This window comes from Cetorhinus maximus, chromosome 18 (genome assembly GCF_964194155.1).
Source record: "Cetorhinus maximus chromosome 18, sCetMax3.hap1.1, whole genome shotgun sequence".
In the NCBI taxonomy this organism is placed as follows: Eukaryota; Metazoa; Chordata; class Chondrichthyes; order Lamniformes; family Cetorhinidae; genus Cetorhinus; species Cetorhinus maximus.
This window is the reverse complement of record NC_135896.1, coordinates 36,810,217-36,828,114: the sequence shown is the minus strand read 5'-3', so window position 1 is coordinate 36,828,114 and position 17,898 is coordinate 36,810,217. Positions and strand designations below refer to the sequence as shown.

The following is a 17,898-nucleotide window of genomic DNA, read 5'->3' as shown; positions in this document are numbered from 1 at the left end:
CATTCTATTAAACTCCAAGGAGTATAAACCCAACCTACTCACTCTTTCCTCTTAAGACAACACCTTCATCCCAGGAATCAGCCGAGTTAACCTTTTTTAACTGCCTTCAATGAAAGTATATCTCTCCTTAAGTACGGAGACCAAAACTGTACACAATACTCTAGGCGTGGTCTCATCAATGCCCTGCAGTTGCAGCAAAACTTCCCTACTTTTATACTCCATATACAACACAATAAACGTTATTTGCGGCTATTATCTATATTCATTTCAAGAAATAGTAAAGCACCTAAAAATGCCAGTACCTGCGTTGAGGGTGTTACTCGCAATGGAGCCATCTTTTGCTGTACGTGTGCAATGCTTTGTTGTAGATTCTGCTGAAGGACAGCCTGATGAGCAGCATTTTGCAACTGTCGCGTTGCATTGTGAATGATTGTCAACGGCTGGGTAAAGACGGCCTGCTGCTGCGAAACTGCCGTTAGAATCTTAGGCTGACTAGGCCGGTTCACTGGAGAGGACTGGGTGGAAATATTTATTTGCTGAACTTGAGCAGGGTTGCACGAATCAATCCTTTGGACAACCTGACTCGGATGAACACTCGCATGTACCTTCTGCATCATAGCATTGCATTCAGGCACTTGTAACATTTGATGTTGATCCGTGGAAAGCACTCGAGTTTCTGGAGGAACACATGATACCAAGCTGCTCTTCTGCAGAATCTGATTTTCAGCAGGCTCGGAGTTCAATTGCACATTAGTTTTATTGAATTGCGTTGCATGTTGCTGAGACTTCGTAACATGAGCGATGACTTGTTGTAGTTCATCTGTCAGACCTACATGCTGCACAAACTGAGCATGTTGTTGCTGCTGATGACTACCAAATATTTGAGCCGCTTCACTTTCGCTTACTTCTACCAGTCCCTGTTGCTTCGCTAATTGCTCGACCAGTTGTTGCTGTTCCTCCGGGGTCAGCCCCGTGCCCTCCACGAAAGTGCCATCGGGCTGCACATAAATAATGGTGCTGGGGGTGGACTCGATGGAGATGCTATCCAACTCCGCCGTCGCCACCGTGAAGTCAGCTGCGCTCACCGCTGCCATGGAGCCGCCAGCTGGAGCGGCCTCCGCCAAGGAGTTCATGATGCCGTTGGCACCCAGGAGGCCGTCCCCATCACCGGGTAAAGTGCTGACCGCCTGAGTGGCCTCTTCCCCCACCACCACCTGCACAATCTCCTCCGGCAGCACTTGGCATGAGTGGGCCTCGAACTGCTTGCAGGGCACGTTGGCACAGCCGGTATCCGCCGCAGGGCCCTGTTGTCCCAGTGTCTCCAAGTGTTCGGTGCCATGTTGCTGCTGGGGAGCAACCCCCTCCTGTGTTGTCAGTCTGTTCTCCTCCTCGTCCGCCATGTTGGCGGCCGTGTTCTCAGGCAGAGGGAGTCGGGAACGCCAACACTAATTTCTCTATCGAGCTTTTTTTCACCCCAGAGCCGGTGCCGAGGTTGAAACAGGGGGAGAAAAGCATCGAACAGCGACCGAAAGCGAAAAAATCGGTGAAAGCGGCACGGAAAAGATTAATCCCCTTCCACAAAAAAGCCGTCGTTATGCGGACGTCACGGGCGTCCACACAACATGGCGGAAAGCGGGGTTACGGGTGCCGGCGAAGCTGAAAAAGAACGCGGCTGCTGACGTCGGGATTTTGCGTTTGCTGGAGGAGGCGGGGAAGGGGAGCGGAGTCAGGTTTGGGGCGGTTGGGAAGCAGTGGGAACCCAGATATGTCAACCCCCCAGTAAAAGCTAAAATAATTGCTTGCCTGTATCCAGGCCGGTTTTGAACCAGTAAAGCATTAAACCACATCTCCATATAAATTTTAAAATACTTAGTTTTAAAAACGGGGGAAAGGAAGATAACGACCACGAAAGAATAAAATTTGACGAAAAAAATGTAATTTAACTGCGTTGTGGGTATTATCAGACCTTTTCAACGTAACATCATAAAAAAAATAAATAAGATTAATAAAACATTCGCGAGCCCGAACCTGAGGAAAAAACGTAATCGCCCAACGTGGGGCTCGAACCCACGACCCTGAGATTAAGAGTCTCATGCTCTACCGACTGAGCTAGCCGGGCGCTGGGAACCTGGGCTCATATTCGCTCTCATAACATTCAAGCCGCTACAGCGTGCGCCAAAACGTAGATTGTCCCTCAATTAGAATATGAAACGCTGTAACACTTTGAACTTTGCGGTGACAGGAGATTCTGCAAACATTTAACATGGGCTTGGTTTTCCAAAGTAGGAATGCGCTGATGTCGAGTATTCCCCCTTTCAGTCCAGACGAAACACACGAACACATTTCGCTTCTCTCAATTCCCAGAGGCTGCAATTCGACTCTTGCTATTAATTTGCAACATTTATTTTATTTCTTTTCTCTATGTGTGTGTGTGAGATCTGGGTTTTCTGAACATGTGAGTGAATGCGCTTTAATCATTAACCGTCACAAATGCCCCCAAGTTTGACGCGATTGGAAAACCGCAACTGTGAACTAATTATAGAAAGGATCGATATACAATTTGTAATGACAGATTTGAACACTTTCGGACAGGAGACTGCAATGCAGGTCCTTCAAACCTGTGCTTTTATAAGAATAAACTTAGATCATGCTAAAGCTAAATTAAGATTTTATTTTTGACGTTATGCTTGTGAATTTGCCACTTGTGATTTGACTCGAATCCATATTTTTGATTTATAGGAATACCACTTGCTGGGAAAGATTAATTGATACATATATGGGGAAATAGAAGCCATGACAGTAAGAATTTCTCCTGGATGCAAAGCTCTCTGGTACTGTTTTCAAACTTCTGTCACATCGGTTCCAAATAAAAAATGCACATTAAACAATCATTTTTTTTTTCCTGAGTATATGCCAAACTCAAGTCAGTAAAGCACAATACTTTTTGTATGAGGATTGTGAAATCGGGGAGGGAACATAGTTCAATGCCCTCGTTCACTGGACATCAGTGGTGGGCGGGGGAGGGACAAACCAAAACAGAAAATGCTGGAAAAACTCAGCAGGTCTGACAGCCTCTGTGGAGAGAGAAACAGGGTTAAGGTTTCGATTCGGTAGCTATGTTTCTCTCTCCACAGAGGCTGTCAAACCTTCTGAGTTTTTACAGCATTTTTCTGTTTTTTGTTTCACATTTCCAGCATCCGCAGCATTTTGCTTTTAGGGAAGGGCAAACATCCTGACATGCTTCATTGTGGTCAGTGCCAGAGCACCACTGGCAGAGACATGAAAGGGGATAAAAGCAAAATACTGCGGATGCTGGAAATCTGAAACAAAAATAAAAATATCTGGAAAAACTCAGCAGGTCTGACAGCATCTGCGGAGAGGAACACAGTTAACGTTTCGAGTCCGTATGACTCTTCATCAGAACTAAGGAAAAGTATAAATGAGGTGAAATGTAAGCTGGTTGAGGGGGGTGGGATAGGTGGAGCTGGATAGAGGGCCATTGATAGGTGGAGGCAAAGAAGAGATTGCCAAAGATGTCATAGACAAAAGGACAAAGGGGTGTTAACGGTGGTGATATTAGCTAAAGGATGTGCTAATGGTGACATTAGGGGGATTAAAGGGGATCATGCACATGCAGTCATTTGGGGCAGACAATCCTTGTAAATTGAGAGAGAAAATAATGGGGCTCTTCACAAAAATAATTTAAAAACTTATGAAAGGAGGACATTTAGAGTGCAAGACACAACCCGTGATGCAGTGACATCACACAACAATAAATTACCTGCACTTTAACATAGAAAAATATTGCAAGGCAATTCACAGAGATGTAATCGATAAAGGTAGATGCTGAGCCAAAAAGGGAGATACTAGGATATTAACAGGGTGATCGATCTAAAGTTTTGTCAAAAAACTAGATTTTAAGCAGGGTCTTAAAGGAAGAGAGGGTGGTGAGATGACAGATGGGTTTCAGCAGGCACAGGATGGAAACGAGATTACACATTTAAACACATCAGTCCTATAGAGGCAAAGCTCAGTGAATTAGAGCACAGATTTGACAACTGTTGGAAGATTTTGCATGGAAGCCCTGTATTGATGGGTTTTGCCTTGAACCAAGGAGCAAACATTTACAAGAACTGTTACAGCAACATCAACTTGCATTTTTAAAGTACCCTTAACGTAACAAAACATCCTAAAATGCTTCAGAGATGCAGACGAAAATGGGCACCAAGGTGAAAATAGAGATTAGGATTGGCAATAGTTCTGAGATGGTCCTAATATGTGGACTCTAGACATGGTACTTAGTTATTAGTTAGACGGTAGTCATTCTCTGGTACTTGTTTAACACTTGTTTATTAGTACTACATCTAAACAGGTCACAGAGTAGGCATGTTGCTGTTGAGCATGGTGTTCCAAACTCTCTCTGGAGAGAGAGTCTGACACTAGCTTGCCTAACCTTTTCACTTGAGGGGGCCACATTTCCATTTTTTCTCACTCAAGGAGCCAATGAGAAAATTTCAGAAAGAAAAGGTTTGGCACAGCATTAAACATGAATTTCAAAATAAAGTTGAGGTATGAATAAAAGAAACAACTTTCTGAGCAAAAATAAAGCAATGTCAAAGCGATAAATTGATCATTAAAAATTGGAATTAATAAAGATCATCATTAGAGTGTGAGAGGGGCAGAGTCTGTTTGTCTGGCTCATTCCCAATCTCTTGATGCTTACTCACCCTCACCTACTGTGTTGAGTGGGTTTGATTGTGTGTTGCTGTGTTGGAGTGAGGATGAGTGGGAATCATGAGACTGCAAGTGAGCCAGACGTGCGCATACACACCCACACTCACACACTCTCTCTCTCTTTCTCTCCCACACTCACTCTCTCACTCACTCTCTCTCTCCCTCAGTCACTCACTCCCTCTCCCACCCTTACTCACTCATTCACTCTCTCTCCCACCCTCACACACTCACTGTCTCTCCCAAACTTACATACACTCTCTCTCTCCCACACTCTCTCTCTCTCCCCCACACTTGCTCTTCCTCTCTCCACCACACTCCCTCTCTCTCTCTCCCAAAGCCCCAAGTAGTGAGTCTTTTCACCCTCACCATGCACCCGCTCCTGCCCACACCACTGCATCCAGCCTCTTCAAGCCCGGCAGCCAGTCTCCTCCCCCACGGTCTGGCGTAGCAGTTAGCCTCCTCCCCCGCCTGGCCCAGCCCAGCCAGGTCTGGCCAGGCTTGGCAGCTAGCTTTCTCCCCTACCCAGCCCAGCCTGGCCCTGCACGGAGCCTCTCCTGTTCTCTCTTCCCCCGCTAATACCTCTTTTTCTGGAGCACACTCACTGCCTCCAGTGTTGTTCCTCCTCCAATCACAGATTGCTTCTCTCCCACATTTTCTGCTGATAGGGTCACTTGGCTGGAGGGCACCAGCAGCTGGCTGGCAGGCAGGAGCAAAAGGTCAGGGTAGGAAACAGAAATAATAGTTCCACTCTCAGGTGAGAGACCCAGGGAGGGTCTTGTAATCAGGGGGGGGCGGGTGGTGAGAAAAACCTACAGCAGTTAAAGCCTAAGCTTTCTTTGTGGAACCCAGGTTAAAATCAGTACTTGCAGGAAGAGAGTGGGACCTGGGAACTCAGCAGGTAAGCCCCTGAAGCAATTTTGACCCTGTTTCTGCTGAAGAGATCAGGGGTGGGAGGGGATATAAGCAAAAAAAATTACTTTAGCTCAGCATAAATTCAGCAAGGATCCCTCAAAGACTCTGTCAAAGCAAACACTAAACTAACATTTGCATATTTTGCAAGTGACTACATTACAAAAGTATTTTGTTGGCTGTGAAATGCTTGGGAGGTTCTGTGGATATGAAAGGAGTTTATATAATCCAAGTTCTTTGTAAAAGAATGATGCAAGCTGGACACTCAGCAAACTATTTTGAAGGAAAACTTTTAACCTTCCTCAGATTCCCTAAATATATAAACCAACGGTAACCAACTGCTAACAATGCATGTAACAGTAAAGATAGCAATAATAAAATATTATAATCAACAGTTCTTTTGGAAATGTATCCACTATCATTAGCTCACATCCCATCCTTACATTCTTTGATATGATGCATGTTAGCACACTCAAAACCAACATCAGAACTAAATTTAAATAATCCTTTCTCTTGGAACTTAGAGAGTAGCTGTATCAAAGCTTTTGCTTTGACCAGGTTCTTATTCCTGTACCTGGAGCATTCAGGTGTTTTTGGGCAGGCTCACACAGAGACTATCTATGTCTTTCACTGTCCTGGAGCCTCTAGGAATTAAGAATTAACACCCTTTACAATACTGGGAGCAACGTGGGAGCATTGGCACACTAAAAAAAAAGTGTGCTTTTTCATTTTCTTTGAACGTTTTCATTTATTAATTATAAAAATACTGGAAATGGAGAAGATTGTTTGACTGAATTGGACTCAGGAAATCATATGCCCAACCAGAGTTGGCAGCCATACATAGGCCAGAATTTTGAGCTCAGCAGGCGGGCACGGTTGGCGGGCCCGGGAGCAGGTGGGAAACGGCCCGCCGCCCGCAATCAGCCCACGACTGCAATTTCATGCTGGTGGGCCAATTAAGGCCCGTCAAGCATGAATGGCAGCTCCCCAATGGTTGAGGTGGGAATGGGGGCCTGTCGGCTGCCAGGGCCAATGGCAACTCGCTAGTCGGTTTAAAACCGGCACAGTCAGGCCCTGGAAGGCTGCCGGCAATGAAGAAATCTTCAGTGTTGTCAACAGGAGATGAAAAATTATGGATTCCAATGCGGCTGCGGACACCAGGCAGGAGGGCAGGTTGGGTGGGCACTCGGCCCCCCGGTGCCTTGCGGTCCTCGTGAAGGAGGTGGCTGCCAGGAGGAACACCCTTGTCCCCAGGGATGGAAGAAGGAGGCCACCGCACCTTACAAAAAGAGCTTGGGAGGAGGTGGCAGCGCTGGTCAGCAGCTATGCTGTTGTGTGGTGCATTTGGGTCCAGTGCCGCAAGAGGTTTAATGACCTGCTGCGCTCGGGAAGGGTGAGTACCGTGTTGGCATGGATCAGTGTGGTGAAGTGTAAAGGGCTGGCCTTCTCCCCGTGGAGCTCGGGGGTGTTAGAGCCTGAGTGCAAACTGTGAATGACACCGGAGCTGACCAAGGGTGAGAGGCCTAGCTGCTTGGACTGAGTGCCTTGCAGCGTGAGGGCCAAGACTTGGATTTGCCATGCAAGGTGTTCCTCAGGTGGGGTTGGCCAGGCTGCAATGACGCTGGAGGTAGAGAGTGGACTAATCAACACTACTCTGTTGTTTCAGGGAAAGATGGCCCATAACAATATTGAAAGATTGCGGAGGCCCCACTAACCTCCTAATCCTAACCAGATACAAGCAGAACGCCTTGGAGCTGGTGAGGCACCACACACCTCAGTCAACCAGCTGCAGAGAGGCTGGGGTGTCAGACGAAGGTAAGAGTGCGGTGCACAGAGGTGAGAGTCTTGGATGGTGCAAACATTCTTGTGTAGTCTCTTCATTGATGGGACCCCCCAGACTGGATTCCCCATTGATCATTGATAGACGATGGCACAATGATGCAGATCTCCATTGTCTCACAGTGCATGCACAGTGACAGTGCGATGACTTAATCTAATGACATGTCCTTGTTCTCCCTTAGGTTTGCCACCACACACCCAATGGCAGGACCCCGAAGACCCACCCCTGATGCCAGAGGACTGCCAGGCTCTTGATGCCCCTGCATCACGCCTGCTCCCTGAGTCAGGCACCAACGCAGATACCAGCACCTCAGTGGGCGAAAGATCTTCAGCTAGAATGTCGGTGCACAGTGGTGAGGGCACTTCACACTTGTTTGAGGAGCATGTGGAGACAGCGAGTGCCCAGGACGCCAGCAGCCGGAGGACTGCTGGAGTCTAGGACGATGCTCAGTCGAAGGCAGATGATAAGCCTCTGGAGTCGTCCATTATGCAGCAGATGCTGGATGTCTTTTGTTGCAATGGCCTGAATATGCTTCACCATTTTTATTTAATGTGGTGCAGGATACGCCAATAAGTAATGCAGGACGTGGGTGGCTCAAAACTTTATTTCACAGGCACTGAGTGGACTGGGGTCAAAGGAAAGGGCCATTTCAGACATCTGGGATGGAGGCGGCAACCCTGGCATGAGGTGGCAGTGCTTATTTGGCAGCCTAGCTGAAGGAGCGTTGGATCAAGGTGTCCCTGGTGTCCCTGCCTCCCTGAAGGATCCTGAGGTCTGCTTGCACGCCCTCAGCATTCTCCTCACCATGCTCCTCTTCTGACTCACTACTGGATTCATCATCTGTGGCCTGTGGAGTTGCTTCACCATCCTCTTCCTCCGGTGGGTCCCCCCTTTGCCGGTGCCAGATTGTGGAGAGCGCAGCATGCAACCACTATCAATGACACCCACCCTGGGGGGTATTGTAGTGCTGCTCTGAATGGTCCAGGCATCGGAAGCGAGTCTTCAGAAGACCTATGGTCCTCTCTATCACTGCCCTTGTGGAAGCATGACTCCTGTTATAACGCTGCTCTGCCTCTATTCTTGGGTGGTGGAGAGGCGGCATAAGCCACCTTTTCAAGGGATAGCCCTTGTCACCCAGCAGTCATCCATCCAGTCAGGCTGGAGCACCGAAGAGCCCCGGCACCTGGGAGTGTCTCAGGATGTACTCGTGATGGGAGCTGCCAGGATACATTGCAGAGACTTGCAGAATCTGCATCCTGTGATCACACACTATCTGCACATTCATGGAGAGGAATCCCTTCCTGATGACGAAGGCACCGGGCTCACCTGCTGACGCCTTGATGGCCACATGTGTGCAGTCTATTGCACCCTGGATGTGGGGGAACCCAGCAATCGCTGCAAAGCATCTGGCTCACTCAGCCTGGCTGGCCTTGTCTGTACGAAAATGAATGAAAGTCAATACCCACCTGAACAGAGCTTCTGTCACCAGCTTGATGCAACTGTGGACAGCTGATTGGGAGACTCCACACAGATCCCCCACTGACCCTTGCAAAGCGCCAAAGGCATAGAAGTTCAGGGCCACTGTGACCTTCAGAGCCATTGGCATGGGGTGTCCACCCACACAGTCAGAGGTGATCTCAGGCCCAATCATCTCACAAATGGAAGTCACTGTCTCCCTTGAGAGGAGGAGCCTCCTTTAGCATTGCACCTCGGACATATTGAGGTAGCTGCATTGCTGCCTGTAAACCCTGGCAGCAGAATACTGGTGTCTTCTGCAGCCCCTAACACCTTGGACTGCCAGCTGGCTCTGTGCCCCCTGTATCTGCACCTCTCGTCCCATAGGTCGCTGCCCTGGGCACTGGATAGGGACACCTGGCCACCTCTTTCTTCTGCCCTTCTCTTCCTCAGAGGAGGAGGTGCCTCCAGCGGAGACCACAATCCCCATTACCAGAGTAAGGGAAGGTTGTCTGATACCTGGAAGGGTCCACATGGTCTGAATTCTCTGGCGTTCTTGGAGACACCAAGGAGTCCTGAAACGAAGCCTGGAAATGCTAACAATGAAGCCCCAAACAGAGATGAAGCTTCCAGATACCAATAAGTCACCAGCAGCAAACTATCTACCCAACTCTTCACTAGTCACACCAGCAATGCTGCTAACCCTTTTCATCCTGCCCATGGATGAGGTTTTTGAAATAGTCGGCTGGCCGCCTGCCCGTTTTGCCCGTGCAACGAGCACGAAATCACATGGGCAACAAAAAATCGGCATCACTTGACATTTTCAGGGCCTTAACTGGCCTCTTAATTAATGGCAGGTGCAGCTCCAGCACTTGTGTGCGCCCGCCAAGCGAAATATTGCACGATGATGGCGGGACGCTCACCCAATGTCATTGTGTGCTATTTTACGCTTGAGCGTGTCAGGCGCATGCCTGTTTGAAAAATTAATGGACCAGAATTTCATAAAAATAATAAATATGTGAACAGTCACTATTAATGTGCAGATCAACCAGCAGCTTGTGGCAAGGCAGAAATACCCTGTGAATCACACATTGACAATTCATTGGCTGATTATCGCCACTCCATCATTAGCTTTGAGAAAATAGTATCCTGTCAATAACCTTCAGGTGATTTTCATGAAGTTGCTGTATTTTTACATTAATTGCACATTAAACTTGCCACAGAAAGTTAAATCTAGTAATAAACAGTGTAAGTATCCTTTTAATAATTTGATAACTGTTAAGGACTGCCAATCAACCTTCTTTACCCAGAAAGTGAGCAATTAAAAATGTACAATCTCATTTCTTCAGGTTCTGAACTGTTGTTCTTCTTGACCTGCCTACAGCCTTTGACAGGGTTGATCACACCATCCTCCTCCAACACCTCTCCACATTGTCCAGCTGGGTGGGATTGCTCTCTAATGGTTTCATTCTTAACTATCTAATTGCAGCCAAAGAATCATGTCTTCACTTTCTGCTCCTGCACACTTCCCTCTGGTATCCCCATGGTTGGATCCTTGGCCTCCTCCTAATTTGTACGTACTAGCTGCCCCTCAGCAACAACGTCTCAAAACACAACATCAGTTTCCATATGCACACTGATGTCACCCAGTTCCACCTCACCACCACCTCACTCAACACATCCATTAACTCTAAACAGTCAGACTGCTTGTCCAACATCCAGAATAACCAAAATGACAGTCACTGTGCTGTCAACAGTCGGTGCTGCAGCTTGTTTTAATTTGACAGCAGACACAATGATTTGAAAAGAGCCTGAGGGGCAGCCAACAGTCTGATTTACTGATTTGCAGTTCATGCACTTGTTATTCGATCAAAATCCACAGTTAGAGGCGTGACAGGTAAGATGTTGAAATTACCTTCTGAATAATATTAAAGCTAACTCAAATATGCCTTTTTTCACATGCCATCTAAACCTGATGTTCTGTGAATATAATGATAAGAATGCAAGATAAAGCAAGAATTTGCTTTTACATTGTACCTTTCAGGGCTGTAAGCTATCCCAAAGTGCTACACAGCCAACGAAGTATCGTAATTTCAAAGTGCAGTGATTTTGTAATGTAGTGAAATATGGCAGTCAATTTGCACACAACATGCCACAAACAGCAACGAGATATTTGTTTTGTTGATGTGTGTTAAGGGAATGTTGGTTAAGTGGCTATGATACCAGGAAAACTACATAACTCAGGGGCATAAAGAATCCCATGGTACTATTTTGAAGAACAGCAAGGAAGTTATCCCCAGCATGCTGGCAATAATTAACCCTCAATCAAACTCACAAAAACAGATTATTTTGTCATTATCACATTGCTTCACGTCCTACGTTACAACAGTGACTGCACTTCAGAAGTACTTCATTGGCTGTAAAGTGCTTTAGGATGTCCTGTGGTCATAAAGGCAAGTCCTTTTTTCCATTAAAATAGTGATCATTGGGTTTTTAACAGCCATCTGAGCAAACAGACAGGGCCTTAGTTTAACAGTTAGTGAAAACAGCACCTCTGACAGTGTTGCACTGAAGTGTCAGTTTGGATTTCTGCTCAAGCTTTGGAGTAGCGCTTGGACCTACAACATTCTAAGTTGGACGTATGAATACAACTACTTAACCAAGGCTGACATCTAGGATATTTGACTATTGACTCCAGGCCAATCCTAGAGGGTTGGCAACCCTAGGTGTCCTTGTGGGCCTTGACCTGCCTCAACTACATCCACCTCTCCCGGTGGGGCTGCCAAGGCTCCAAAGCCGCCAGCAATCTGATGGGGCTGGCTGCATTGGGAGCCCACCCGCCATCCTCAATAAGACTGCAAGCTTGGAGCGGCCAATTAGGAGGCTATCTCTGGGGAGATTGCTGAGCCGATCTCACTGACGGCAAGTGCAGGCTCAGGAGTCCTTTTTGCCCTGACATCGGGGTCTCAAAACCTGCAGCAAAATCCAGTGCAGGGCATCTGAAGCAAAGAGCACTAACATTCCTAACTTCATGAGTAGAAATGTTTACTTCATTTGGAAACAAATCAATCTAAAAAAAATAGTTAACATAGATACAGATAACCATCAACGTAATTAAGCGCGAATTGGATACAAATCTACCAAATAACAGTTATAGTCATTTTTTCACCTAAATTTGCTTTGAGCAAAATTGAAGTTTCTTCTGAAAAGATTTTCTTATATATACAATAAAAGAATACATTGTAACATTTTTGAATGCAATGACAATTGTGCATTTATAGGTCATGTTTAATGTGGAAAATGGTCCAATTTGTTTTACATTGGGGAAGGGGAAGAAAAAAATAGAATCATAGGCTTGTATGGCACAGAAGAAGGCCATTCAGTCCATCAAGTCTACACTGGCTCTTATGAAGGGCAATCCAGTAAGTATGACTGCCTACACCGTCCCGATGTTGCTACAATGTTTCTCTCCAAGTATTTATCCAATTCCCTTTGTAAGCTACTATTGAATCAGTGTATTCCAAATCCACTCATTGTGCAAAAAGGGGTTTCCCGTGTGTCACCTCTGGTTTGCCAATCACCTTAAATCTGTGCCCCGTGGTTATCATGGTATTAGATTAAAGGAAGGGACTTATAATTTGCCAAAATGTGTAGCAATCCTGAGGATTGAAAGGATTTTAGAATTTATCAAAGAATGATCAAGAAATTGATAAATAGAAACAAAAAAACAATATCAGTAAACTAGCAAGAGATATAAAAACAGATTGGAAGAGCCTCTATTGGTACATAAATAGGAAGAGATTAGCGAAAGTAAATCTGGGTCCCTTACAGGCAGAGTTGGGAGCAATTATAGTGCGGAATAAAGAAATGGCAGAGGTATTAAACAAAAACTTTGTATCTGTCTTCACAGCATAATTCACAAAAGTAATTCTGGAAATATAGAGAACTGAGGGTATAATGAGAATGAGAAACATAAATAATTCAGTATTAATAAAGAAAAGTGCTGGAGAAATTAATGGACTAAAATACCACAATTCCCCTTAATGTGATGGCCTACATCCAAGAGTTTTAAAAGAGGTGGCCAAAGGGAGAGTGGATGCATTGGTTTTAATATTCCAGAATTCCCTAGAATTTAGAGTGGATTGGAAAGTAGCAAACACAATTCCCCTATTCCAGAAAGGAGGGAGAAAGAAAGCAGGGAAATAAAGGCCTGTCAACCTGACATTGATAGTAGGAAAAATGTTAGGATCTATTATTAGGGGCATGGTAACAGGGGATTTAGAAAATCCTAATATGATTAGGCAGAGCCAACACTGAATTATGTGACAGAAATCAAGTTTGGCAAATCTGTTAGAAATTTTTGAGGTTGTAACTAGCAGGGTGGATAAGGGGAAAACCAATGGATCTAATGCATTTGGATTTTCAAAAAGCATTCAGTACAGTGTCACAGAAAAGGTTATTGCACAAAATTAGAATTTGTGGATTGAGGGTAATATATTAGCATGGATTGAACATTGGCTAACAAAAGAAAACAGAGCAGGAATAAATGGGTCATTTTTGGGTTGTCAGATTATATGAGTGGAGTACTATGAAGATCAGTGCTTGGGCCTCAGTTATTTACAATATATATAATCAATGACATAAATGAGGGGATCAAGTGTAATGTATCCAAATTTGCTGATGATACAAAACTGGCTGAAATGGAAACTGAGGAGGATGCAAAGTGGCTGTAAAGGGATGTCGATAGGTGAAATAAGTGGGCAAGAAGTGGTAGATGATATATAATATGGTAGGAAATAGAGAAAAGCAGAATGCTTTTTAAATGGTGAAAGACTGTGGGGAGAATTCCCGTACCTCTCCCTGGGTGTATGGCCAAATCCTCTGGATTACACGTCCCTGACGTGCGGCCGTGTCCCCTGGGTTACATGTCCCTAACGTGTGGCCATTGCCCCTGGGTTACATGTCCCTAACATGCGATCGTATCCCCTGGGTTACACATCCCTGATGTGCGGCCATATCCCCTGCATTACATGTCCCTAACGTGTGGCTGTTCAATTTCTCCCTTTTTAGTTCTTAAACACTGGAATTACAAAATGAGACATCAACACCAGAATTTGGTTGTAAACCCATTCTCAATGTTCTTTATTGAGTACAACTACAGTCAACAAACTTTACTTAGTGTTCAGGTACGCTCACTATCACCCGTCCGGTCAGTCTTCCGTCGGTGAAGTGGGTTCCGTGGAGCCGTTGACCAGCCAACTCCTCTGCATCTGTCTTCTTTCTTCTTCCTTTCTTCTCCTGTTCTCTCTCTGTCCTGTCTTTCTCCTTCTCTGGCTTAAAAGCTGACAGGTTTTTACACCCTTCTTTACGGTAGGCATCTCTTCTTCATGTAGGCAGAATTTCAAGTGACCACAGTGATCTAATCAGCTGGTGGGTGACTTTATCCATTGTGGCCACAATTCACTGTGAACTAATTGTTCAGTACTTCTTCGCCACAATTTACTGTGATCTAATTGGTTCAGCAACTTATGTCCTGGCCTTTGTGGATGATTTATTATAATAGGGCACAGTAATGGGTGAAACAGTACAAATAATGCTAAATGGTTTAGCAATGCCCTTTTGTTCCAGGGTCAAAGTTCCTTCTGGAGTTTGCTGAGGTCAGCTAAATTGTCCCCAAGTCAATGACCTCTAACAAGACTGGGAAATGTTGGTATTCAGAGGGACTTGAGTGTCCTTTTACATGAATCACAGAAAGTTAACATTAGGAAGGCAAATGATGTGTTAGCTTTTGTTACAAAGGCATTGCAGTATACAAGTAAAGAAATCTAACTACAACTATATATATTGTGAGATCACAGCTGGAGTACTATGTACAGTTTTGGTCTCGTTACCTAAGGAAGGATATACTTGCCTCAGACAGAGCGCAACAAATGTTCACTAGGTTTATTTGTGGGCTGGATGTATTGTCCCATGAAGATAGAATGAGTAGTAGATAACGCATACATTTACAAGAGTTTAGAAAAATAAGAGATGACCTCATTAAACTTAAAATTCTTAGATGGTTTGACAGGGTCGATGCAGGGAGGAGGTTTCTTCAGGTTAGGGAGTCTAGAACAAGTGGTCACAGCCTCAAAAGAAGGGGTTGGACATTTAGGAATAAAGTGAGGAGAAATTTCTTCACCCAAAGACTTGTGAATATTTGGAATTCTTTACCCCAGAGGGCTATGAATACTCAGTCATTGAGTATATTCAAGTCAGTGATTGACAGATTTTGAATGCGAAGGTAATGCAGGAAGGTGGAGTTGAGGTAGAGGTCAGCCATGATCTGCATCTTAACTCCTCAAAGGTATTGGATAGGTTACCTGTACTTAAAGTTGATAAGGCAACTACAGGCCAGTCAGTTTAACTTAACTGGTGGCGAACTTCTAGAAATAATAATTAGGGACAGAATTAATAGTCACATGGACAAATGTTGGTTAATTAAAGATAGCCAGCATGGATTTCTTAAGGGAAAGTCATGTTTAACTAAGTTGCTTGAGTTTTTTGAAGAGGTAGCAGAGAGGGTTGATAAGGGCAATGCTGTTCATGTAGTGTACATGGACTTCCAAAAGGAATTTGATACAGTGCCACACAACAGACTTATGAACAAAATTATAGCTCATGGAATAAAAGTGACCATAGCAATACGGATACGGAATTGGCTGAGTGACAGGAAACAAAAAGTGGTGGTTAATGGATGTTTTTCGTGCTGGAGGAAAGTTTGTAGTGGAGTTCCCCAGGGGTCAGTGTTGGGACCCTTGCTTTTCCTGATATATAAAAATGACCTAGACCTTAGAGTACCAGGCACAATTTCAAAGTTTGCAGATGATACAAAGCTTGAAAGCATTGTGAACTATGAGGAGGTGTAAGCCTGGGTTGTAGATTTTAGTGTAAATGTTAACAAGGTCAAAATGCCAATTTTGTGCTCACACTGAGATTAAGAAGCCATTTTGAACTCTGTGTTTTATAATCACTCATGTATTAATTAAGGGTTATTACATAATTAGGAACCAGCCAGAAATAGACCATTCACCAAATGGTGTACCTCAGTTAAGTTGAAATTGAAGAAATAGTAATTAATCAAGTAGCTATGTTAAGGCTGGACTTAAAAGCTATAGCACTAAAATGCTACTGTAAGATTCTACTTTGGATGAGTATCAAATCAGATATTTTATGCTAAGCTCAGCATAGGCCTTGGACAAAACGGACAATAGACAATTGTGCAAAGTCAGATAGCAAAAGACACTGCAAAAGAAGCATTGTCCCTTTGAAAGGACAATGTAACATAGGTAGTCAAACTCCAATTAAAATAAACCAATAATTAAATTAACCAATTATGAAATACACAGACATGGTGTGAGATAAGGTGTTGATAATTTAGGGGATAAAAGCAAAGGCTTTGAATGACACATCTGTTAGGTAGTCACATACTGGATGCTCCCGAGGCAGAATTTGAAAGAATTGCTGTCAACGAAGGAGCTAGAGGACAACCTTACTCTTCAGTGACCTGATCACTCACTTAAAGCTGTAATGTCTATTTTGTGTTGTTAGTATACTTTTATCCTTTTAAAATAAACTTTCTCTTTTAATTTGCTACTTGAGAGTCCATTTTGTCTTATGATTATGTCTTGTTCAAACTAAAGCATTTATTGGGTTAACTTGAAGTCAAATAATTGTGCAATGAAGAATTAAGACAAATTAAAATTTCACTGAATGTGGCAGGGCAGGTTGAGAGCATGGTTAATAAAGCATAACAGTATCCTGGCTTTATTAATAGTGACAGAAAATACAAGAGCAAGGAGGTTATGTTGAACTTGTATAAGTCACTAGTTCAGCCTCACCTGGGTGCCCTTTAGAAAAGATGTGAGGGCATTACAGAAGGTACAGAAAAGATTCATGAGAATGGTTTAAGGGACGAGGAAGTTCAGGTATAAAGATAGTTTGGAGAAATTAGGACCGATTTCCTTAGAGATAAGAAGGTTGAGAGGCGATTTGATGGAGGTATTCAAAATCATGAGGGGCCTGGACAGAGTAGATAGGAAGAACCTGTTCCCTCATGAAAGGATTGAGAACAAGAAGGCACAGACTTAAAATGATCAGTAAAAGAAGCAAACTGATATGAGGAAAAACATTTTCATGCAGTGAGTGGTTCGGGTTTGGAATTCACCACCTGAGAGTATGGCAGTGGCAGATTCAACTGAAGCATTCAAAAGGGAATTAGACTGTTATCTGAAAACGAAGACTGTGCAGGGTTATGGGGAGAAGGAGGAGGAACAGCACGAGAGGAGTTGCTTGTTCGGAGAGCCGATGCAGACACGGTGGTCCAAATGGCCTCCTTCTGCACCAAGCAATTCTGTGAACAATTCAAAGCCTTTCATGATCTACAATGGTACAAGTCAGGAGTATGGTGGAATACTAAAATGAAAGCAAAATACTGCGGATGCTGGAGATCTGAAATAAAAACAGAAATTCCTGCAAAAACACAGCAGGTCTGGCAGCATCTGTGGAGAGACAAATAGAGTTAACTCCTTTTTGGAACACCCCTCTTGCCTGGATAGGTGCAGGTTCAACAACACCCAAAAAGCTCATTACCATCCTGAATGAAGCAGGCATGTGATAGGCACCAATCTACAATGTTAAACATTCACTCCCTTCACCATTGGTGCTACATGTCTGCAATGTGTACCATCTACAAGATGCACTACAGCAACTCCTCAGGGGTTCTTTAACAGCAACTTCTAAATGCTCAACCTCTACTGCTTAGAAGAACAAGGTGAGCTGGTGCATGGGAACACCACCATCTTTTTTTAAATTCATTTACGGGATGTGGGCATCACTGGCTAGGCCAGCATTTATTGCTCATCCCTAAATGCCCTTGAGAAGGTGGTGGTGAGCTGTCTTCTTGAACTGCTGCTCTCCCT

General features: G+C 44.5%; 1 protein-coding gene and 1 non-coding gene across 3 annotated transcripts in view; both read right to left on the bottom strand.

Moving 5' to 3' along the window:
- Nucleotides 1–1,613, bottom strand: part of znf839 (zinc finger protein 839) — a 56,648-nt gene extending 55,035 nt beyond the window's left edge. For both annotated transcript variants that reach the window (XM_078562403.1, XM_078562404.1), the window contains exon 1: nt 303–1,613. In XM_078562403.1, coding sequence (XP_078418529.1) covers nt 303–1,400 — 1,098 coding nt within the window. In that variant the 5' untranslated portion in view covers nt 1,401–1,613. The remainder of the gene's footprint in view (nt 1–302) is intronic.
- A 433-nt stretch (nt 1,614–2,046) lies between these two features.
- trnak-cuu (transfer RNA lysine (anticodon CUU)) lies at nt 2,047–2,119 on the bottom strand. Its single transcript has one exon. It is a non-coding gene; the product is annotated as a tRNA-Lys (tRNA).
- Nucleotides 2,120–17,898: the final 15,779 nt, after the last annotated feature.